Source organism: Harpia harpyja, chromosome 12, assembly GCF_026419915.1.
Source record: "Harpia harpyja isolate bHarHar1 chromosome 12, bHarHar1 primary haplotype, whole genome shotgun sequence".
Classification (NCBI taxonomy): Eukaryota; Metazoa; Chordata; class Aves; order Accipitriformes; family Accipitridae; genus Harpia; species Harpia harpyja.
Genome location: NC_068951.1, coordinates 7,911,960 through 7,936,971, shown reverse-complemented (window position 1 = coordinate 7,936,971; position 25,012 = coordinate 7,911,960). Strand labels below are relative to the sequence as shown.

The 25,012-nt window shown below is 39.5% G+C and overlaps 1 protein-coding gene across 1 annotated transcript; it reads left to right on the top strand.

Annotated features, from left to right (window-relative positions):
• The first annotated feature begins 1,631 nt into the window (after positions 1 to 1,631).
• Positions 1,632 to 24,424, top strand: TAF15 (TATA-box binding protein associated factor 15). Its single transcript, XM_052803665.1, has 16 exons — positions 1,632 to 1,805; positions 5,881 to 5,917; positions 7,054 to 7,102; positions 7,301 to 7,391; positions 7,470 to 7,587; positions 10,339 to 10,622; positions 11,446 to 11,560; positions 18,563 to 18,597; positions 19,227 to 19,259; positions 19,835 to 19,944; positions 20,490 to 20,619; positions 21,822 to 21,911; positions 23,286 to 23,370; positions 23,461 to 23,546; positions 23,651 to 23,753; positions 24,057 to 24,424. The coding sequence occupies exons 1-16, from the start codon at positions 1,796 to 1,798 to the stop codon at positions 24,094 to 24,096; spliced, it is 1,416 nt and encodes a 471-aa protein (XP_052659625.1). The 5' UTR covers positions 1,632 to 1,795; the 3' UTR covers positions 24,097 to 24,424.
• The last annotated feature ends 588 nt before the right edge of the window (positions 24,425 to 25,012 follow it).

The window sequence follows — 25,012 nt, the reverse complement described above, 5'->3', positions numbered from 1 at the left end:
CCTCCAGACATGACCCCAGTCGCAGGCTGCTGGCTCAGGTATAACAAGAGATCTGTGAGGTCTTGTCTACGTGGGAAGGATCAGAAGAAACACACCTTCCCACACCCCCTCTGATTTTGCAAAGTAGAGAAAGCATTTGAAGCAGCTGGGATCTCTTTCGGCCAAGGGTGATGAGCAGAGGGGTTGAGAGTCTGACATCTTTTTCCCAGCCCAGCTTCAAAGTTTTTGGTTGGGAGCAACGGGAGAGCACAGCACAGACCTATCAGCAGGCAAACAGACACATCAACTTGTCTCTCTGTCTCAGTTAATGCCATCTTCCATTTATGAGAATCCTTCAATCTCTGAGGAATGTAAAGGCACTGAGAGGCTCTATGCAGAGCAAAAGATCCCCCCACCTCCCCTGCCCTGCCCCTGCCTATGAAGCATTGTTTGGGATCTGCCCTAATCCCGACAGAGCATGGCAAAGGCAGCCCTTGTGAGAGGTCCCAGGTTGTCGCAGGCACGGGAAGGCTAACAGCACGGGAGAAGATGTCACGGCTGGAAGAATTGAAGTTTTTCAAGGAGAAACCAAAAGACAGGCAGAGAGCTCAACCCCTTTTTTTAATTAATCATTCTAGTCACTGCTTGTTTTGCAGAAACTTATTTTAGGCTGTGGCAGTGGGATTTGCCTCCTGCTGCTACACCCGGGGGGGAAAGAAACAGCCCAACTTATTTGCAGATCTGCTCAATCCATTCAGCTGAAATCAGAGAATGCTCTTCACTGCCTTTAAAAAACAAAAACCGGGGTAAAATCTCACAGCGCTCGCTGTTTCCCCAGCTGATGCGTGCGCAGACTGTCACTAGACAGAAAGTGTGCAACGGTTAACTTTCCCTCTCCAGCTCTTGCAAGAAGGTAGCTTGATCTGAAACAAGAAATATGACTGCTCAAAAACAATCAGATGAAATAATCAACGTTGCTTTTGCTGTTGTTTCAGTTCACTCCTCGTTAATCTTCCTTTCTGAAGCAATGTCTCGTTTCATATACTTGCTTCCCAAGATCCCGATCCCTTTTCTTAGCCATTCTCCAAGCCAATATTTCGCTTTTTAAGATAGTCAGAAACCCTGGCTAACCTGGTTTGGTTTTTGTTTTTTCCTCTTTAGGACCCAGATTTTGGATGTTTTCTCTTAGCACCTCGCTTCTTTTCCTGGCTGCACGCACCCAAAGCGTAGCAAGGACTTCTCCCCTTTCGGTCCCCCCCCAGCTGCTGTGAAGTTTGGCATGGTGAATTCTTTTTTGGAAAGCCTGAAACATCCTCAGGTCCAAATGATGATGCACAATCAGGGTGCAGAGAGGGAACCGGGGGGGCTGCTGGTGCAGAAAGCCAGGCGTTTGCCCGGCTTTCCGCACCAGCAGCCCCCCCGGTTCCCTCTCCGCACCCCTACCGTACCCTGCCTGTTTATTAATTAAACTAATCTAATCTTTTAAGCCACTCCCGGCCTCCCTGCACAGCCTCCTACAACCCAGCACGCCCGTACAGCGCCGAGCACCCTCCGCCCCCCCCTCTGACCGCCGTAAGTTGGTACGACCCACCTCCCCCCCCAACTTCCCCACACGAGTGGTAGGCGCCGCGCGCGCCGATTGGCTGCCCGGCCCCGCAGTCCGCGCGAGCTGCGGGTGCTTCAGTGTGCGCGCGGCCGGCGCGGCGCTTGGTCTCGCCCTTTTTCTCTCTCTTTCTCTCGTTCTTTTTTCTTTCTTTCTTTCTTTCCCCCCCCCCCGCCTCTTCCCTCAGCCCGGTTTGCGGCCGCCGCCGCCGCCATGGCTTCGGGTAGGTGCTTCGAGGCCCGGCGGTCTGAGGGGACGTTGGTGGCGGCTCTTGTTTCCCGTCGCCAAGCGCGGGGTGTGGTGGGCGCGGGAGGGTGGGCCAACGCCATGTGGCGCAGGTGGAAAAGGTCGCGGCCATGTTAACGGGGAGACGCGGCCCCCTTCGCCCTCACCCCCCCCCCCCGCCCCCCCGTTTACCGCCCGCTCCGCGCTCCCAGCCGGCGGAGAGGGGGAGGGGAGCCACGCCCCCGCGGGCTCGAGACCACGCCCCCTCCCCCGGGGAGCCCTGCTCCGCGAGCCCGCCCGGACACGCCCCTTTATGGCCGGGGGCGTGGTCAGTCTGGCCACACTCCCCCCTCCCCCCCCCGTGTCGCAATGGGTTGGGGGGCGTGGGGGCTGAATCCCATTGGGGTCGCCCGCTCGGATGCTGCGTGGGATGTAGGTCCCCCCCGCGTGTGGGACTCCCCTTTGGTTGTGCCACACCCCCCCGGTGTGAGATGTGGACTCTGTTTCGGTTCATGCCCTCCAGTGTAGGCCCCCCGCTTTGGGTCGCGTACCCCCCCGGTGTGAGATGTAAGCCCCCCCCCTTTTTTTGGGTCATGGTCCTCCCCCGTGTGGCCCCCCCCCCGTGTGAGATGTGGACCCGACTTTTGGTCGTGCTGCTCCCCACAGCGTGGTTTGTGTGATCCCCTTTGTGTCAACACTCCTCATGGAATGCAAACGCCCCCTCCCTTGGGTCGCGCCCCCCCCCCTTAGCATGGGACATGCACTCCCCACCCCCCCAGCATGGGACCCACCTTTGTGTCCCAGTATCTGCTGCATCTGCTCTGCATTCTGCTCTAGCAGCCCCCCCCCCCAACGAGCATGCCAGCATAGCGAAGGGGATAGCTTCACAGCCCCCCTGCCGTGGGCTTAAAAATGCACTGGCTGTAATTCTTTTCCCAATGGAGGCGTTTAGTTGAGTATGGAGACAGTATGTCTGCTGTCCCAGATGACTTGACAGCCCAGCTTCTCCTGGGGCTTCTGCGAACACGTCGTGTTGTGTTGCTGTTGTTTCATCCCATTTGAGGTGAAAATGTTTCGGTCCCACCAGCAGCGATGCCCCTGTGAAGCCGTGCATAGGTCATGTACCCCAGAATGGGAGAAGAAATGCCAGGGCTGTAAGTGCTTTGTGGAGTAAGCCGTGTTTTGTTAGGGTTGAGCCATTTTAGTGTTGTCTCACGTTACATATAGGAATGATAGAGAATAAAATCAAAACAAAGCAAGGTATGTTAAAGCAATCCTTTAATGCAAGGAACAGTTCTTTACCATGAGAAGAAAACATGTCCAAAGGTACTGTAAAATGAGTTCAGACCATGAATTCTTCTACTAAATGAGTAAAGTTTGGTAGTAAATTAATACCACTTTCTTCCCAGACCTCAAGTACTTACCAGTCAAGCACCTGAGTGTCTCCTCTGTTTTTACTCTATGGTGATGTTCAAACATGAGATTCTTTTTCTGTTGAGAATACTACAGAAGCAATGCTGCTTCTTTAGATGAATTACTTTGTACAAGAACTTCACGACACAGCAGATACTTCTATCTTAAGAGGACTGCACTTCCTGAGCAGTGCAAGGTGAATAGTCTGCTATGCCCCACTTCATTCATGGGAAATTTTTCCATGAGCTTTTTAAACATTCAGAAAAAGTGTCTGCATATCCAGGAATTTCTAGAATAAACTATCTGTTGTTTCTGAAAATAGTTACAGACTCTTGTCCCCATTGAGTCCACCAAAATAAATTGATCAGAAGTCTGTAGACTAAGAGGTCCAACAAAGGGTGTAGAAAAATATATAAATAAAGGAAATTCCTCTGATTCTGTGTGTTCATATTTTACAGGCTCCTTATCTGGTTGCTTTCAAACTTTTTCCAAAATTTTGTGGTTTGGCAGAAGTTTGTAAGGGAGAAGCTAAGATTAAATGTAGTCCTTCAATTTATAGCTAATTACATCCTTACTCAAGAATTCTTTCTGATAGAACCATTAATATCCTTTGCTTAAATTAGCGGCATTAATGGCATATAAGTTTTAGAGTTAAACCATAGTTTTAAAATGTGGTTTAATAGTAGTCTTTGTGATCATTTATATTGAAATAATGTAAAAATTTGACCTTCATCTCATTAAAAACAAGAAACATGTTTGAGTTGCACTTTTACCTCATTTTTTAATTGCTTTTCGTTATGAAAAGGCAATGAAATATTTGTGTAGCAGTGCAAAAAGAGGGGAATGTTTCATATCTGAGTGAAACTGCTTTGTAGGATGTGTGAAATGAAATACTTCATCTCATCTTAGCTTTTGGTAAATGTTTCTTTTACAGAATATGAAATTTGATGCTTTGTGTTGCTTTGAGGAGATACTTTACCATTAAAAATGCTGCTTCATGTCTGAATAGCTTAGGTGATATCCTCATTTTGGAAGTATATATGCATGTGTTTAAGTATATGTGTAAGTACTAGCAGGACTGGATTTGTAACCAGATGAGGGAGATATAGTGAACAGACTTTCAGTGATTTGATGAGTGTTTTGATTGGAAAACGGTTGTAGTCTTCTACAGTTTATGACATTTACCCTGCATTGTAATTAATTCTCGGTTTCAGCTTTAGTCAGTTCTAGGTATAGAGGTTAAGAGAGAGAGCGTGGGGGATAGACTGAAATCAGGGATGAAAACAGAGAAGTTCCTGATAGTTTTTATTAGACCACAGCACCACAATATTTGTACAAATTCTTGAAATGATTTGAAAGGAACAGGAAAATTGTAGGGCTGTTATCCAGAGTGACAGTACTGGTGAGGCTGGTAGGGAAGGGAAGAAGGTGTTTGGCTTTTGACAAGAAGGTGGGAATTTCAAGCAAAAATGTCAAGAGGAGTTGAGACTCCTGCATAGAAAGCAAGATCAACAGAGTCCGTGTGGTTAAGAAGTTGGTAGTGCGTAGAGCAGCTTGCGGCACGTGGGTATCTCTGAAGAGATGGAGCCTGCTTGTGACAGTCTGAATTCTGAAGGGTCTGAGGTTGATGGAGCAATGCATGCATGTTCTGTGTGTCTGCATCTGTTGCATGCAGCTGGCTTGGGAAACTAAATCAGTAGGAATGTGTGTTTTCTCCTGTATAATAAGAGCTTTTAACACATAGAAATTTGCAGTTTTGTAGAAGACAAGGAAATCCGTCATTGTGCAATTAACAAGATAAAATAACATGATAAGCTAAATCAGTAAAGGCAAAGCACCCTATTTAAGAACTGAATTCCAGCTAGCAGGTAGTGGGGTTTGTTGTAACGTTGATAGCTTTCACAAATTAAGATACTGTACTTTAAATACAAGTCAAACAATTTCAGTGAATTTTTTTTTAACTTGAAGTCATACTTTGAAATCCATATTCTTCCATTGTGTTTCAAGAATAAATTTCCTTGATAACTGATGTTTACATTAATTGGAAATAATATTCATAATACCTGCCTGGACAACTTGTGTAAATGAATACATTCTTGCGTGGTTTCAGCTATGAGTAATGTTTTTCCTTTTGCAATATGAGAGAAGGGAAATGTCATGGTTCCTCCATCCCTGATTTTACGTCTCCAAATTCTGCCTGTGTCTGTGCCCTTTTGCTAGGCAGAGCTTTCTTACGGCGTCTTAAAAAGGGGTTCAGTAGGACTGACCTACTTAGCTTTGCTTGATTAATTAAGCTGCTGCATTCTGTTCATTGATGATGGCACTGTATTCGATAGCCATTAGAGGGGGTTGTGTTGTCCCAAATATTTGAAGAGACGCCTTAAAAATGGCATTCAGATCCTTCAAAAAAGAAATTTCAAAGTGGCTAATACCTGTGTCATGTCCCCTGCACCTTGTGCTTCTGTGCTCCTGTTCTCCCAGTTTTACCATTTTCTCTTTTATTAATAAAGAGGAAGCTGTCTCATTTTGCAGGGAAAGTAGTTGCATTATCCAAGTGTACTTGAACCTTTCTCCCTCTCCCTCAATTTCTTCCTCTTATAGTAAGTAGAGGAATAAAATGTTAATTGGAAGTTCTCAATATGACTTACTTCTTTTTCTAGATTCTGGAAGTTACAGTCAGTCTGGGGGCCAGCAGAGGTATGTGTGGGTTTTTTTGCTGTTAGCAATTAAATCTGCAAAGTAAAAGACCATTTAGTATTCCCAGCATGATGTTTGAATCTTTGGGCATGATACAGTGTTGATAGGTTTTTAGAGTTTTGGGTGCAGAAAGCTTGCTGCCCTGGGCCTTTATTAAGATGTCTTATAAAACAGGAAAAAAAATTTATATTCCTGAAGAGAAGACAATAAGCAGGTTTAAAGTGGAATGACATCTTTTATTAGTTAAAAACTTTTGTAATGTCACGAATATAGAGAAATATTTTTCACATGGCTTCCTTAAACTGTCCACTAAGATTTTAGTCAAAGGCTACACAAGTGTAAAGATGATGGGCCATATAGATGTAAAATTTTATTTTTCCATTTTATTTTCCTGATGGAGGGAAATTTTTGTTAAAACCCTCTCATAACTGTTTGTAATTGTGAGATTTAAAAGCCAGTTCGTAAAAATAGCTGCAAGTTTAGTGGTGGTGGGGGGTATTTTAATCAGTGTAACAAAAGTGTTTTTGTGGAAGTATGAAAATCACAGCTAATACTGACTGTGCTAATGAAAGTCATAAGGTTTTATGCATATAACACTGCGTGAGTTTGAGTTTATATCTGAGTATGATATGAGTTTCAGCACATGTTTCTTCTGTCAGTTCATGAAGTCTTAAAGTGGCAGAATAACGAGTAAGTATAATCTAAAGCTAGTGCATTTTTTGATGATGATGTTATTGTTGAATAGTCCAACAAATACCAAATTGACAGTAATTGATGAAAATAAAATTAACTTTATAAGAATATACTAAAAAACTTAAAATGCCTTGGCTCCATACAATAACATTTTCTGTGATTCTGAAGAATCTGTCAAATTACAGTAAGCCCAACTTTCATGTACTTGAAATTTACACTTGAAGCAGAGCAGAAATTAAAATAAGCTCTTCTGGCTTCTGACAGTCAACTATGGTAACCATTAGTTTATTGATGCAGTTCTGATAAGCCTACAACAGCACTACTTGGATTAAACATCTATTTTGGAATGAAAAGAAACTTAAAATAACACCAAAAATACCTTTACTTTCCAACCCATCTGGAGGGCACTGTAAGCATTTACTAAATGCATTCTTCTCTTACAGCTATTCATCCTATGGCAATCAGAGCAGTCAAAATTATGGACAAGCACAGGTGAGTTGAAAAAAACATCGTGTCTTTCAAAGCAGATGTTCCTTGAGTAAAAATAATTGTTCCTGGGTGACCATATCTGGACCAGGCAGAAGTCCATTCTCAGCTGTGCTTGATGTTTGTAGTTGTGTCTAGTGAAGGAAAACCTTAATTACCTGCTGTGGAAGTTACACTTATTTGAGTATGTTCTTGAAATTACAGGGATATTCTGGTTATGGACAGAGTGGAGACAGTTCCTCCTACGGTCAGAACTATGGAAGCTATCATGGCAACTATGGACAAAATCAAACAGGTTTGGCTAGCTTGTTACATTCATTGGCAGTAATTAAAAGGTGAATGTTTACTAAAAAATTTCTTCCTCAATTTCCAGGTTATGGACAAGATTCCCAGGGGTACGATGATGAATCCAGTTATGAAAATCAGAATCAGAGCTCATACAACCAGCAGTCTTATGGCAGTCAGGGGCAGCAGAAAGGGTCGTCTAGAGGGTAAGGAAGCCAAGATTAACAGTATCTATTTAAAGTACTGCCTAGACTAGAGCTATAACAAATTTCCTGCTATCATTGCTAAAAAAGGACAAACATCTGAAAATCCACATTCTTAGGACATTTTTAATGCCTGAAAGGACAGGAGGTAAGGGGAGAATGTTTCTTTATATAAGAAGGATGGATGCAGTTGTTTTGAAGTCAAGCTGTACGGGGAGATACGCTTTAGAAAGACTTTGGATAGTGACTTTAATGAAGAATGGACTTGGTAGAGACTATTTTGGTTAGGAAAAATATGTATCGAGTACCTCTCCAATCACATTGTTTTGTATAAGCTTACAGTACTCTTTTATTAACTTCAAGTAAGCTGTTAGCAAGGAATTTCTTAGCTGTTCTTAGATTTGCAGACTTCTTATCTGATTTAGAATGCCTTTTGTTGGTGAAAGAAGAGGAGAGGATTCAGAAATGTCATTTAAGAAATATATTTTCTTTTTCCAACTAAGTAGGATTCCCAAAACACCATGTTTTTTATATCCTCATCAATAACTTAAGTGTTCATATGCATACTGCACTCTGATTCAGTACTTTACACTATTGCAAATGTATTTTACTTGTTAAGTGATGTTGTACTTGAATCAGTTTCAGGAGGATTAATGATACAACTTTGAAAGTATGTTGGAAAATACAACCCAATTTCCCATAACAACTTACAAGGCCACTTGGTGCTAGGGTACCTTCATTATCTAATTTACAAGCGTTGTGCGTACACCCCAAGGTTACTGCTTGTATTAGATCTTTATTGAGGATCATGTGACATCTTTAAAATATGCTGTCATGTACTAAACTTCATTCTTGTGTCCAAGGTCCAAATATTTTTGTGGGTTTTTTTGCAAGCTGATAAAACAATCTGGACTTCAGCAAACCTGTGCTTGGTTTCTGTGTTTGTAGTTATTATTGCAAAACATCTTAATATAAACAAGCATGGTCTCAATCTGTTAGCAGTAGGTTTTGTTACTCAGAGTGTCTTTTTCACATCCCTAAAGAAGGCAGGTAGGCAGTTAAGTTTTGCTTTGCTTTGTTTTCTGAGCATTAATTAGAGCTGCACAAAAGGACGGAACTAGGCAATAATGTAGTTTTTAACTCTGTAGGCATCTAGGGAAAAATGCAGTATGGCATAGATTCTCCAACAAGTTGGTTTTGACCAAGAAAATGAAAAAAAGATATTGGAGGGAAATTTTCAATGTATGGTTGTAGCAAGTAAGGAGAAACTGAGAAATTAAATTGTAGCAACTTTAAAGAGGATGGCCACAAAATTGTAGCGCTCGCATCCTAAGTGAGGGAAGGAAGGAAAACCAGCAAATAGTGAATGCTCTCACCGATGCTTCCTTCACTGGTGACAGTGCAAAGGCTAAAGTAGAGCTGATTTTATTTTTTTTTTTTTAAGTGAAGATATTAACAAAAATCTTTGCAAGCTCTTTGCCACTGGGTTTAGTTATGTTAAAGCTAAGATCTAGGCTAGAACTGGGAGGGAGCAGATTAGATGGCATTTACATGGATTGGATATTTTGAGATTGGTTGGACCAATGTACTTCATCTTAGAGTGCTTTGAAAAGCTGGTGGAAACTTTCTCTAGGCTCTTAGATTTTTTTTGTTTGTTTTTCTGAGACATTTTTGGCTTGCAAGTGAGATTGCCAAAGATTGGAGAGTGGCAAATGTAGTGCCTCGTCTTTTGAAAAAGGGTGGAAGCAGGGAGGAGGAAGAGAAGAAAGGGTGGCAGAGGTCAGTGATTAATTTCAGTTACTGAAAAAATAATACAGTTAAGCCGCAACTAAGTACCCAGGGGGAAAACAAAGGTATGAGTAACAGCCAGTGTTTCCTGGATGCAATTTATTTCTCATAAATCTATATAATGTCTTGCTATGAAGGGGTAACCCCACTGGAACTGTTCTGTCATATATATCTAGATTTTCAAAATACTTCTGTTTCTACCTTGGATGCTGAAGTAGCCTAGGGAAGTATGGTGTAGGTGAGATTTCCTCGTGGTTGCTATAAAGTTGTTATTAGTCAGAGAAGGGTTACAACTCCCTTTTAGAATGTATAGCCACATTGTGTTGGAGTATCCTAGATGTGATGTTGGTCAATGTTGCTGATGAAAGTTGGTGGGATTGTATATGTAGATGGCACTAAAGTGAGAAGAACTACAAGTATGTCAGAGAACATCACAAGAGTTAGAAAAGATCTTGGCCAAATGGTAGAATGCCCAGAAAAAGATAAGGTTGCAATTCAGTGAAAGCAAAATTTTGGGATGCTTTTTTTTTTTTTGTAGGTGGAAGTATTAGCTGCACAGTACAACATGAGCAGCAGGTGTCTTCCCTGCAGTTCTGTAGAGAAGGATTGGGCGTGTAGCAGCTCACGGGCTATGCATCGGCCATTGTCACGCTACTGGGGAGAGGGGGGAAAGGAAGCATTGTACTGGGATATCTAAAGGGAGTGATGCTCTTAAGTTACATTTACAGGGGAAACTGAGGATGTCTTGAAAGCAATGGTAATGTAGTTTTCTGCCTTGCTTGTACTGGAAGCCAGATATATCCCAACAGAGATGAAACATAGAATATTTTCATATCCATACGCCAGTAATGACTGGGAGGTAACTGTGACTAGGAAATTTTAGCAATGTCATGAATTTTCAGCCATTATTTTGTTCTCTATTCTGTGAACATTTAGCTATTAAATACAAATTCTGTTTATTTTAAGTGGAAGAGGCTCTTACGAACAAAAGTCAAACTATGGTCAGCACCAAAGCTCTTATGACCAGCAGTCAAGCTATGGACAAAACCAAGACTCTTATGACCAGCAATCAAGCTCATATGACCAGCAGTCGGGCTATGGCCACCAGAGCTCATATGACCAGCAGTCGGGCTATGGCCACCAGAGCTCATATGACCAAAAGTCAGGCTATAACCAGCACCAAAGCTCCTATGGCCATTCTCAGCAATCCTACCAGTCTCAGAAGGGAAGCTATAGCCACAACAGCCAAGGTAAAATTCACAGGTTGAATTCAGTATTGGCTAATAAAATTGAGCAGAAACATGGTGAAATAGTTGGATTTCCTTCCACAGACAGCTGATTTGATGCATAGTTAAAGCTCTTTTTCTGTGTTGATATTCTTGGGGAATGTTTTATTTGTTAAGACTTTGAAAACATTGTGCAGAGATGAAAAACTGTTGGGCCCCCCAAATTGTTGCATTTGCATTTGTTGGAGGCAGCCTTGCAGAGCCCACCTCCCTGAGTTCTGCAAATTCTAGATGAAATTTTCTTCTAAGCTATTTTCAACTTTCTTGCATGGAGGTGACATGTCTTGATCAGTCGTGAAGAGCTTTTGCACTTCACATTCCAGCTTTATGCTGTGTAGGTGAATTCTGAGATAGAAGGAAATAAGAAGTTTTACGATCAACCCTTTTTTTGCAGTAACTTCACACGAGTGGCACAACCCACACTCTTTATCCTTGTTCTGTCTTCTGTTACGTCTTTTGCAAACCGGGAAGGCTACGTGGAAGTAGAACGAAGAGTGTAGTCTAGACAATATGTGTTTAATGTTTGGAAAATGGAGTGTAATGAAAGTACAGAGTGTTTACATTCTGAGATACCTCGTGGCCCTGGAAGCCAAGGGAGATAACTGGAGCAAAAATCAAACTTTGCTCCATTACTTTGTGGTGTAGGTAATCTAAGAGAGATTTAGCGGTTGACGCTTTCCAGATTTAAATGGCAGACTTGAGGAGGGGGAAAAAAATTGTAGGGTGGGAATTTTCACTGCACTGCAGTTTGCACTACAATTTACTCTTGTTTTACTTGTTCCTCCAGATGATCGTCGTGAAAAGAGTAGGTATGGCGAAGATAATAGAGGATATGGCGGGTCACAGGGAGGAGGTAGAGGGGGATATGACATGGATGGAAGAGGTCATATGTCTGGATATAGGTAAGTGATCTCATTCCAGTGCCTGCAGTTTTTTACCCTTGTTTCTTATTATTTAGCTGTTTTAAATTTTTGTTTACTATATGTCTGTTCCTAATGTGGTTCAGATTTAGATTTCTAAAAATGGAAGGTTTCTAAAATTAAACCTTTCTGCACTGCACAGAAATGCATTTTGCCTAGGAAAAGCTTTTAGGTGCAGATAGATTGAGACCAAGCATTTGATTGTTAGGACAGATAGCTGCATTTTATTTACATGAGCTGTAATACAAAAACTGCCTGAGCCCATCCCTTGAAATAAGGTATTTTAAAACCTGTAAAAATTTATTTTCAATGACAAGAAACCCAACAACCAGGGATTGAGAAATTTTTATAAAATTAATGGCTAAGGTAGCTAACATTTTAGCCGGGAATTATTTTGACTTTACAGTGACAAATCATTACACTAAGTTTGGCTAATTATCTTTCTGCTTCCTAAATAATTTAGGAATAATTTATTAATAACATTACTTGTTATTTACTATTTTTTTCAGTTTTAAACTTCTATTAAAATACACTTTTTATTATTGGTTTAGCTGTCAGTCTAAACACATTTATTTTAGGTAGATTTTAAATACTAACAATACTGTTACCCCTTCTGCCATTGCCTTAGGCCCTGTTCCTGTCAAGAAAATTTATGCACATATTTAATTTTGTGCTTGTAGATTATTTCATGCATAGGTCTGAGAGATTGGGACCTTTGCCTTAAATCCTATTGAATTAGGCCATATGACATTATTATTTCTTAATAAGCTATCACAATTTGCTTCCCTTTATGTACCTCTGTGAAATGGTTGGGGGTGTAGAGTGCTCATTGATGCAAAGTAAGAATGTTGAAGCTTCCAGTGAGCTTTGAAGTGTTGCTTGTCAGTACCACTTATCCTTTAATAGGCTGCACAGTTCTGGATTATTGCTAGAACTCCAGATGAAGAACTCTAATTATGTTTGTTTGAACTGATATAATTTAAATAAAACAATCCAACAGTGTGTTAAGACCAGGTTATTTTTTTAAAGTATTTATTTTTAAACTATATTTAAAATTTGACTGCTTCTAAGGTGGTCCCAAATTGTACTTCATGGCTTGCTGTTTTGATGACATAGGTGGACCCTATCTCTCCTAATTAGGTGTGGTAGCACAATTACAAAAGCATATTAATAGTTATTTTGTGTTATAGTTTGCTGGGGTTTTATATAATATAAACTGAACTAGCAGAGTAATTTCTAAGTTCATTTTCAGTTAAAACTGAACAGTTTTTAAAATTAGCTTTTCTGTGTGGATGAACGTTTTCCCTATTCCTGTGATAAAATCTGGGTTTTTAGAAAAGTTGTTAATAGCTGAGCCCTTTCCAGTAAGAGGAATGAATGAATGTGAGCTTCAAAAAACATACTTTTGGTAGATTATATCACTTTGAAACAAACTTCTGGCTTTGCAAGATAAAGTAAGATAAATTAATGTCTGTGAAAATAAAGCCTCTTCCCATCTTTTTCTGAAATGTAAGAAAAATTTTGTTCACACATCCATGTAGGTAATAGTACTTTAGTGGACTTGAAAGCCAAAAGAAGGAAAGGACTGGAGGTGAATGAATAAGTGGGGGAAAATACAGCAAAGTGTGAAGACATTTATTAGGAAGTCTGTCTGCTTCTGTGAAGTGATGCAGTCTTTAATGCCGTTTGCAGTGAAATTTTTCTGAAACTACAGTGTCTTATATGTTTATTCAGTCTTTCTGCATAATTATGATAGATTCTGCTTCTGACATATTTTACCAAAGTCATGCTTATTAGAAAAGTGTAAAAGGTTAAATTAAATAATGAACTGTATAATCAAGGGGATGTAATCAAGGGGAAAATAACTTCTAATAAGGTAAGAAATCATGTTCAGTTCTGTGAAAATGTGGGGTTTCAGGGTAGTTTTTTGGTTTTGTTTCTTTGGGTTTCTTTTTTTTTTTTTTCTCCTCCCCTAAAAGCAGCTTGTGTAGGAATGTCAAGTCTATCTCCAGTAATTAGTTATCATTTTCAGTTTTTTACTTCGATCACATTTTAGTGCTTAACATTAAATTGTGGAGATCCCATAGCCATCAGGAAATAATCTTATCTAAAAATCTTGTCTACACAGATATTTGTACTGCTGTAATAACATAGGCTTTGATTTTTATTGTGGTTAGAAAATAATGTGTAAATCAGTTTAATCAACATAAAAAAAAATTGTTCCTTGACATCACAAAAAAAATTAGCAGCTAACTTGAGATCATGAATCTCTTCTGTGTTAGCAGTAATAAAAACTTTGTCTTGACTGGCATTCAAATGCTGGGAGAACTTGTTGCAGCTTGTTGTTCATCAGTAAGGGCATTACCCAGTCACTGGTGTTCTTACAGCTGTATTGCCTAATCTGCTCTGTAGTGCTGGGCCATCAGTGCATCCTGTTTACCAGCGTCATTGCTGACTTGCTGCTGTTCTGTACTGGTGATACAGTGACTTTGGCTGCAACATCAGTTCTCCCACAAGATTCTTGTGAGTTGCATTGGCCTGTATAAACTTACCCTGCATGAAGACCTTTCACAGCAGTCTGCAAGTGCAAAAAAATTATTCTGTAATACGTGGGGCAAAATCAAATAGCATTTTTAAATTTTGAGAGCTTTCATTTCTTTGAATAACCTTTATAAAAGTACTTCAAAACTTAGTTGGTAATGTTAAGGTATGAATTGTTATTCTGAAAACTAGAATGACTTAAATATGTACTGTAATAAAAGCTTTCAGCACTCATTTTTCTTTTGTGCCTGTGCAAAGTCATGCAGCACTGAGAAGAAAATATCTTTTGAGAAATTACTGTTCAGGTTCCCTAGCTGATATTGTTATGACAGAGAACAGTCATTTCCTTGTGTGTCAGATGTTCACTTTTTAATCTTACTAACTTTGGGTTTCAACATTACTCTTCGGATTTATTTTTTTTAATGGTCTTGAATTACTTCTTTTGGGTTTTTAGTAGAATTTTTGCACCCTTTCATTCTGAAGCTTGAAAAAATTGATGATCTTACTAATTTGTATTTTGGCTAAGAAGCAAAATATTTTGTTTTTTAAAACCCATAGTAGAAGAGTCTCATCTTTGAGCTTTTGGTTAGAAAGCAGGTACACCAGGTCTTGAGAATGCAGAGGTTTACTCTAAGTTATTTTTCCAAGTTTCCTTGTAGAGTAAGTCACCTTTTTGTTAGAGTCCTCATCCAAAAGGTAAGGAATTAATTGCTCATTGTGATTGTGGGACCGAATTGTTTTGGTTAAGCATGTAAGTGTGAAATAGAGTAGCAATACAAAGCAGGTTTGTTTTCTTTCATCTTGGGAAAGCTGTTCAGGCAGTCAAGTAGCCATACCTGTGACACTACCCTTTTAGAGTCTGTGGATTAAATGGAAGAAGCTTTGCCCTTTAATCTGCTCATGCAGTCTGTGTTGGTGGAACTACATACACGCAGTTTAGAAAAGGATTTACCATTGCATTAAGATTTGTCATAGAAATCCTAACTTTGCTCAGCATAGATTTGTTTGTTTGTTGTCCTCTTGTGCAGATTTGATGTTGGTATACTATAAGCAAAACTTACCTATGCAGCTTAATTGCTAAATTAGCTATTATGAGTGGAAATTACCTTATGGTGGTACAAAGAAACTACAACTTAGTGCAAATGGTTTTTACAGCAGTGCGGTTTGTGTTCAGAATTAATATTTTGACTTCTATATGCTTGAGCTTAGCCTTATATAGACTTTGGAAAAACATGAACAGAGGCAATAAATATAGGCAGAAAAAAAGAAAAGCCATCTGTCAGTGACTTTATTGGTGCACTAAGCATTCCTTTCTTGTTTGTAAAAATACATTCTTACGTGTAACTCCTACACGCTTGGCGAGACATAGATGCATGTTGGAGGCTGAAGTTTGGTTTCTGAATTCTTAGTGCTACCTCTGCCAATATCTGATCATTTTTTTTAAGTATATTTCTTTTATCTGTAATGTTCAGCTCTCCATGTAACTGTGCCTGTAATTTAAAGAGTTATTCCCAGCTGAAGTAAGCAATGTTCAGATGAACTCCATTTACACTTAAGTAGGTGATGTTTAAATATATGACTGAGTATAGGAGAAAAGAACATCTGATGACGTTGCTTTCATAGCAGTAAGTTTTTGTCACTATGAATGGTGCCACGTACACATTCTGGCTGCTTGCAGTTCAGTCTCTTATTTTATTATCTTTGTTGGTGGCATTGCTGAATTTTAGCTACCTCTTCATGATTCTAACGTAGGATGTTAAAACCCCAAACTCCATCTGGTTGCCCATCTATTTGGTCTGTGTGCAAGACTGGTAAAGTGATATAGATTGTGAAACACTGCAATTCTGTTTTCCACATGTTCTATGACAATAGTGTGGGAACTAATTCAGTTGCTGAGATTGAGCCTTAGAGTTCAGGTCTTAGTGAGGCATAAATCCGAGACTGTGGCATCAGGTGCTTGCAGCCAGTTTCTGTGTTTGACTTCGCTTGCTGCAGCATATCCACATGCCTCCTGGGGATCTTTGGTAGCTTTGCCCAGCAATCTCAGGAAGTTAACACACTGCAGCTGTATAAATCACATATGAAATGGGACTAAAAATGGAGGAAAGCATTAATCTATCATCAAAGGTATCTGTCACTGAATTGATGTGGGTTTTTGTTGTGTTGGTCATGTGAGGCTAAACAGAAGATAACATGCTGAAGCATACTTGGGCAAAAACATTTCTACAGAAATTATTTAAAAAACTAATTAAAAATTGTGGATTACACGTGTTAGTGCAGGGTGCAGAATTACTACTGTATCACAAAGTTAGAAATTAGGCATTTGATTGTGACTTCCTTTACATTTTATATATCCAACTCTATCACTTCTCAGAGTCATGGTGCACACATTTTTACTCCAGCATCTTTGCACACATTTTTACCCCAGCATCTTAGCAAAATCCTCATTTCCTGTAAAATCCTAGTTGTGTTAATCATAAACTTATTATCTGTATGTTTTTAGATTGTTGGGTTTTTCTAATTTATGTCTCTGCTGCTGTGTAATTTCAAATCAGAAAACATACATGTTCTGGATAATACTGTCCTGATGAATTGGGACCATATTCTAGGGTTGGAAAACTTTGATAACATTTCCATGGTTGATGTATTCACCCTTATTATTTCTAAGTTAAGATCCTAGAAGAGCAGGCATCCTACTGAAAATTGTGTCATAATGAAGATTTTTTTTTTTTTTTTTTTAGCTGAAGTGAATTGGAGGTGGCAGAAAGATATTTACAGTAAATTATATGATCACCATTGTGGTTTTTATCATCAGTCCTTGAAAACAGCTAGCCTCAAATAAAGACCAGCTCTGATGCTGCATATAAAATTCATTCATTTTACCTCTTTAATGAGCAGAATGAATTACTTACGAGTAAATGACACTGCAGTTTAGCATTCAAATCTTTTCTGTGGAGAAGCAATTTAAAATCTGCAGAAAAAACTTATTTTAAGAAAAGTCCCAGTAAAAATGATAGTCTGTCATGACAAACGTCTAATACTCCTTATATGTACTGTCACAGAATGTCAGTCACCCTTCAAAGAATGTCTCTTAATCCAGTTTTGATAATATCTGTTCTATTTCTTTTTTGTCCCTCACTTTGGGCAGATTTTATCTCATGAATGTTAAGTAAGCAGTACCTTCCATTCATGACTTTACATTTGTTGTAACAGAAAACAGATATACAGTGTGCCAAAGGAGTTACTCCCTAATTTTACTTCATTGTCTGTTGCTGGGGTTCATGTGTCCCATGTTTGGACTCTGACGTGTTGGCAGGTAGATTGAATTAAACCCCAGAGTGACTTCCAGTTGTAAAGCGTATTGGTGAAGAGGCTACTCGTACTGGCACAATAGTTCCAGAGTCTGGAGATAGCCCTCTACATCAGGGTTTGAACTTACACTGGCTTTATCTTAGCCGCTGAGTGTGAAAGCTGTCAGGATTAGGTGAACCTGCCCAGTTTTCAGGTGGCAGCAGTGTCCCCACATGGAGGAGGGCAAGCGGGCGGTTGTACATGGCAGTATGAGACAGTCTTTCTGACACTTGGTTATTGACTTTCTAAAAAATCCAGTGATTGTATTTTTCCTGAAGGCTTTGAATATCGATTATATTGTGTTCATAACATGGATGCAATTAAAAATGCTGTTGTGAAAAATCCTATTAGTATGAACATTTATATTGAAAAGAGTGAGGGTTTATTTTCATGCACATAATTGGAGGCGTAATGTCCTGTTTAAAATCCCCTTCTAACCTTTGAAAATTGATGTGTGTAATCTCTTAACTTGGTCTACATTTTGTGCCACAGGTTTCAGAATGAATGAAATAAAACTTCACGGCCTCTGCTTTTGAAGCTCACATACACACACCTTCTCTGTAATGTCAAGTGCTAATAGTACAGTAGGTCCCCGCAGACCCTTTCTCAGAGAATGGCTGATACCGCTAATTTGTCCCCCGTATATAAATGCATAACAATGGAGGTTAATTAACATTAGCTCTTCTTACTTCTAGGAAAGTACTAAAGTACTAATTATTCCAAAGTATCAATTACATCTACAATAAAGCCCATTAACCTTCATGAAAATAATGTTTCTGTATTAAAACCCAGTTTTTAATAGCAGTCGTTTTGGCTTATGGGATGGGAGAAAGTTGAAACAACGACATGTGTATGGGTTAGTTTAAAATACTCTTTAGGGCTTCTCTCCTCCAGTGCAGCACCCTGTGAGATTATTCACTTTCATGTAATTTAATCTTTGAACATGAATGAGTAGTGAGGAGAACATAGAGATGGTGCTTTAGCTGCCAGACAGTAACTCTCAACTTGTGATCAGTTAACTGTAGATTGAGCCTTGGGCTCAGCACATAGAGACTTAAGGAAGAAATCATTTCTTCAATTTTTCCTCTGCAGTGGTGGTGACCGTGGTGGCTTCAAAAATTATGGTGGTAAGTGCCGAGTATCCAAAAATGTTTCAGTGGAAATTCTTTATAAATCTAAAAGCCACCAATATCTTGTTACTATCTAGTAGAAGCATTATAGTGTTTTGGTGAGGCTGGTGTGTTCATGAGTTTTAATAGCAAAACTTGTAGCAATAAACTGGATTTCTACTTTGTCAAATTGCATGAAAGAATTTGTGGAGACAGTGACGTTCACCGGATTTTTTTTTTCTTTTCTTTTTTTAATTTTTATTACAAATGCTTCTTAGAAAGGTACTAGAGGTTAAAAAAAAAAAAAAAGTGGTAAACTGCTTGGTGATCTGACAACCAGCATTTGCAAGATTAACACCAGCATAGCATCAGTGTGGCAACTGCCACACGCTGCAAGTTAAAGAACACGTTAACGCACGTAACGTCCTACAGACACCTTCTGTTGAACGTTTTAATCTAAATATTCTCTAAATCTCTGGTTAATGTTTTAGATCTTAGATGCATTACATACATACTTTAAATATTTTCTTGTCTCTAAAAAAGTCACTTGAAAACGTTTTGCTAAAAATAGTATTTTTCTTTTTTTTTTTTCCTTTTTTTTTTTCCTTTTTTTTTCTTTTATTTTTTTTTTCCAACTCATTTCATAGGTCAAAGGGATTATGGACCGAGATCAGATGCTGGTAAGAAAACAAGCAGTGGGTGGGAGTGGATTGGAGCTTTTAGGTCACTGCTTTTAAAATGTATCTGTAGAAAGATGGATGTAGCTGCAATTCCCATGGCTCAAAAGAAATCTAGCTGAAGCTTGTCTTCCGTGAAAGAAATTTGTTCTATTAAAAAAGTGCATGTGAATTTTTGGATGTCTTTTCATGCAGCAAGTAAGAATTAGCTGATGAACTTTGAATCTGCTTGAGCCAAGCAGCTGCTTTCACTGTCACAACGCTTCCGCTAAACTTGTGTTCTTTAAAACGTGTACTACTTTGATGAGTTTGGGTGTCCTAGCTGCTTGGACAAGTTGAGTGCGTGGCAGACAGCCGGTCAGCTGTCTCAGATGTACTGTAGCATCTGAAGGTGCTGTCCATGCATTTTTGAAGTTGATGGTGTTAACTTCATAATTATGCTCTCTGCTCATCTTATTTCACGCAAGATGTCTTTGGGATTTAAGGATCTGCTACTGGGCAGCATAGACCTGAGCTTAAAATGTTGCTTCTGTTGCTACCGCAAAAATGCATGGTAAATGTAGCTTATTTTTTCATAGATTCAGAGTCTGACAACTCTGATAACAACACTATCTTCGTGCAAGGACTTGGAGAGGATGTTTCAACAGATCAAGTAGCAGACTATTTCAAACAAATTGGTATTATAAAGGTATGTGAAATGAGAAATAATTGGTAAGAAGGAAGAGAACTTGGGGAACTACTGTATTGGAAATGTACTGGTGTCATTCAAGGCGGGTGCTTCTCTGACTCCCCAACAGTTGTAGATAATATTTTTATCCGGGTTCCCAGATGACAGCTCATTTGTAAGCTGGCAGCACTGGCAGCTTTTTTCTAGTGACATTTAGATTGCTTCGTATCTCTTCTTTAGTCTTTATAACCCTTAACACAGACACTCTATCCATTGTACCACTCTTACACTTCAGCAAGTATGCTTCTGTGTTCTATGGCTGTTTCTTCTGTTTCTGCAATTCTAAATTAGGGCTTTCTGCACTTGACCTCATTTTTTGTTAAAACTGGGCCCATCATTACTTCATAGAGAACAGCCAGTCAGTATCCTTTAGTCAAAAGCATCTGTTTCTGCAGGCTAGCTCCAAGAGAATCTTCTTTCTAATGATACTTAGCTGTTACAGTTTATGCTGTGAACTGGCTTTACCAGTATTTCTCCTATGCCAAGTGTACAACTTTTCTTTTCAGACCAACAAAAAGACTGGCAAACCTATGATAAATCTTTATACAGATAAGGATACTGGCAAACCAAAGGGAGAAGCAACAGTATCTTTTGATGACCCTCCTTCCGCTAAAGCAGCAATTGACTGGTTTGACGGTGGGTGAGAGTACCTGTTCTTTTTGTTATTTATGAATCTAAAAAGCAGTGGAAGAAGCAAATCAATAACCTCATTAGAGACCCATGGTACTTTTTGGCTTTTGGTTTTTGGTTTGTCTTGGGTTTTGGGTGTTGGGGTGTTTTTTGTTGTTTTTTTTTTAACAAAGACTTCTATTTCATGGTCTTTTGTGTGTGCTGGCTTTCTTTTTCATTCGGTGGAACAGCAGCTAGTGATTAAGACCAAAAATGTGTAATGAAACCATTAGGGTTTGCTGCTGTACTTCAGTCATCCCTGCACAAAGTATGAGAGATGGTGTTCAGGTCACTTGGGGGAGCATAACTTGTTCAGACCAATAGAGCTGTAATCTGTGTTAGCAGCTGGAGGGATTTCCTACAGTGTTAGTATTGATGTTATTAGTGTTATGGTAGCATTTTTAGAGTTTGGGAAACTCTTCAATCTTGATGCGGGAAATACAGTGATACTCTTTTGTAGTAGTAAACTTGAGGCAGGAGGGAAAGTGCCTGCTCCTGTGACCTTGTGTGTTCACAGAATTTTAATAATATTGGGCAGAAATAAAAGGACATATTCTGCATCTGGTGTGAAATGATAATGCATAAAAAATCTGGCATGGCATGCTATTTGATGGGTTTGCTAATAAAATGCAAACTGACTTTTGTTTAGGAGGGTAAAGCAAATATGACTGTATTAGACACATGCAGTCCTGTTGTTCTGTGATAAACCTTGTATCTGTGGAGAACTGAGACTTTGTATTTAAAAAGTTCATGTTTTTCACTTCCTGGGGAGTATTTAATTTTTGTGTTGGCTGTTGAATTGTACAAAAGCTGTGTTGCCTGACTTGGGGGAATTAAAAACAGAGTTCTAACATCCAAACTACTTACCCATGAACATGGCCAAAAATCTTTTAAATATTCTTATGTATCTAGTTAAATTGCAACTTACAGATCACATGTAACTTAAGAGAAATACCTGTGGGTTTATGGAGAACCTAACAAGTACGTCAGTGTTTGTCATCTCACATTTGGACCAGTGTGTTAGAAAAATAAGAGATTTACTCCAGACTCCCTGTGTCTTAAGAGCTTTGTATTCAGTTGTATGTGCAAATCACTTCCGTTCTCCTGAACTTGCTGCTGTGTTGTTGGGAGCTGTATTGATCTTTCTCTCACTTTCTGTCTTTCCACAGGAAAAGAATTCAATGGCAATGTTATCAAAGTTTCTTTTGCAACTAGAAGGCCTGAATTCATGAGAGGAGGTGGAGGTGGTGGACGTCGAGGTGGGACTAAAATCTGTAGAATCCTTGTTTTTGCATAGTTAAATGCTTTTTAACTATTATTAGTTCATAAAAGAGAAGTTGACTTTGAAGCAGTGATTCATCAAAGCCTTTGGGATTCTGCCATGAAAGGGAGTAATAAGGATTGAACCAAATTAAGTAAACTGAAATCTGTAATCTCTTTGGCACAGCACAGAATTTATGCTTTCCTTTTGAACTGAAAAGTCTCCAGATTGTGTCTCAGCATTGCTTTTAAAGAGGTAGTGTAACAGTGATGTTGAGGCTGTACAGGTTGTACATATATAGGTGTGAATGCCCAGTGAGTACTTGCTTATTACAGCAAAGCCTTGAGATACTCTGATGTTTCCAGATGGTATTAAGCAGGGTAAATGATTCAACTGCTACTGACTTAGAGCAGCAGTTGGATGTCTGACTCCTTTAATTAAATAGATGTTAATCTCCCTGATTCTCTGCATAATACAGTTTTGTCAGTAGTCCACTGGATATTAATTTCCATTTTACAGGAAGCATGCTTTGTGTGGTGGTTGTCAACAAATTTTAGTTCTTAAATCAGGCAGTTTTGTAGGCTGATAAAAAAATGATTCTTCAAGAACTTCAATTGGTATAAAAGTTCTTAATCTTTTTGATGCACAAAACAAGAACTGTGTTGTCCCTGTGCTTGTCAGATGCATCCTGGCATTAATCTAGACAGATTTGATTTTGTTTTTTTTTTTTTGTTGTTGAATTTTTGTTCTGTGACTAAGTCTGGCCATATGTGATTGCTATTATACATTGTTAAATCTTTATGAAATTTTATTAATGCACATAGTGGGTTTATATTTACCCATTGGCAATTCAAGCAGATCAAGTTTCCTTTTACTGCTGAAAAAGAATTTATAAAAAAATACATGGTGGAGCAAATTTTTCCGGCTGCCATGTGCTAGCCTTACTTCTTATTTTTCCCCATCTGCCTAAGTTACATATCTGTCCATATGAACATGTGTATTTCAGCTATGCAGATACATTAGCTTCAGGACATCGAATGCTGTTGAGATTTGGTGGTGGCTGAAACTTCTGTTGTCATTTGCTCAAGTCTTCTAGCTATCTTTTAGCTAGTAGTAAATCAGCTAGTAGATGCTGAATTCCACAGTGGTACAATTTTTTGTTGTTGGCACTACCTGCTTCTTTCAGAGTTCCTAACACGGTTTCAGAGGCTTGCCCAGTGGGGTTATATTTACATTAAACACTTACTCCTTCTTCCACCTGAAAGGTCTGTCACTTGGGTTCTGAAGCCAGTGACAGTCTTTAATAAATGTTTCTCATGTACAGGTCATAGACACTTCCCCTCCTTTATTCTGATTATAATTTTGTCTACAGGTTCACGAGGTGGATATGGAAGAGGTGGGGGCTTCCAGGGTAGAAGTGGGGAACCCAAAAATGGTGATTGGGTTTGTCCTAACCCGTAAGTGTCATTTTAATTGGGCAGTGGCGTTTCATGTATGCTCTCTGAGTTTCTTAGCATCTAACTCTGGGGAATCCTTGTCTTTTCTAGGGCCTGTGGTAACATGAACTTTGCTCGCAGGAATTCCTGCAACCAGTGTGGTGAGCCCAGACCAGAAGATTCACGTCCATCAGGAGGTGTGTAAAAACAACTGTGTCTCTTCTGAAGTGTTAGAAGCATTAATGACATCTGCAGCTTTTGGAAAAACCTGGCTGATGTGTCGGTTTGCATTTTCCTCCAGATTTTCGTGGGAGAGGTGGCTATGGAGGAGAAAGAGGGTATCGAGGGCGTGGTGGCAGAGGCGGTGATCGGGGAGGTGGCTATGGTGGTAAAATGGGAGGAAGGTAAGCAGTTTCTTTGCCTTTGCTTGGTTGTGTAACATACAGACCGTGGAACTGATAGGGACTGTGGGAAAAATGTGCTGTTTATGTGTGCACGCACAACTATGCTATGAAAATATTAACTACAGATTGGAGCTTCCTGAGAAAATGAGTCAGTTTGCCTGTTGAGTGTGTTTTGTGAGCATTTTTGGATAAGGCTATCTAAACATAGAAGAATACACAGAAGTCGGCGTAGAGATGTTTGCTTGAAGGAACTATTTGTTATTTGCTTAAGTGATTCCTTATAACTTTTTATTTCCCTTTCAGAAATGATTTCAGAAATGATCAGCGCAACAGACCATACTGAAGACCACTGTGAATGTTTTGTTTGTCTTCTTGATGCGTTTGATAGTGAATTGCCAGAGTTTTGCCTGCCGCTTCACCCATGGCCTCTTTGGATAGTGGAATTGAGTGAAACTAGATTTTTATTTTGGTGGGAGGGACTGGGGTGGTTTGGGAGGACTTTTTTTAAGCAAGACATTGAAATTTAATCTTGATTTCAACATTCTCCTCTTTTCTTCCCCCCATACCTTTTGAACAGGGCCTAAGAAGGAAAAGGATAAACTGTAAAATATTGCCAAAATATGAAGTGTTTTGTAATACAACAATAAATGCTGATTGTTTTATTTGTGAAATCTTACTGTTTCACAATTACTTCAGTTGCATGCATTTCTTTACATATTCCCTGTCTTCCTGTGATATGAGCTAAGTAGTAACTAGGGTCTTGTTTGAAATGACACTGCTGCTTTGACCCTAGCTCTGTGCTGTTTGCAAACAACTGCAGTTAAGTCAGTGGTAAGTCTACTTGCTATCATTGCCCTCTATCCCAGACTTGCAGAGTTGTCCCCTGCTCCTGTCTTTCTTCCCTCTGAGACTGAAGTCCTGTGTTGCCTGCGTTTCCTGCTACGCATGCTTTGGTGTGCCCTGCAGCCTTCATGAGGAGCAGGCAGATGGCAGTGTGTTCTTGTGCTGCCATGGAACATATTGTGTCCAGGCCAGGATAGCTCCAAAAACAAGGTGGGATGGCTTCAAAAAAAAAAGGTAATTTGCTACATATTGCTGTGCCTTTTAATTGCTGCTTTTGAAGTGTGGGTGATAGCAAACAAATGTGTGCAGCCATTTAATCTTTGAGATAAGATGCAGGCGAGGTTCAGTAGACACATTGTAAGCATTTGGGATTCAGCACTGAAGCCAAGGTTTGAAGAAGCAAGGGAGGTTAATTA

Excerpts from the sequence above, each read along its gene's own strand:
- TAF15 (XM_052803665.1), top strand. Across the intron at positions 19,260-19,834 it reads TGGACCGAGATCAGATGCTG|ATTCAGAGTCTGACAACTCT; the intron begins GTAAGAAAACAA and ends ATTTTTTCATAG. Across the intron at positions 20,620-21,821 it reads AGCAATTGACTGGTTTGACG|GAAAAGAATTCAATGGCAAT; the intron begins GTGGGTGAGAGT and ends GTCTTTCCACAG.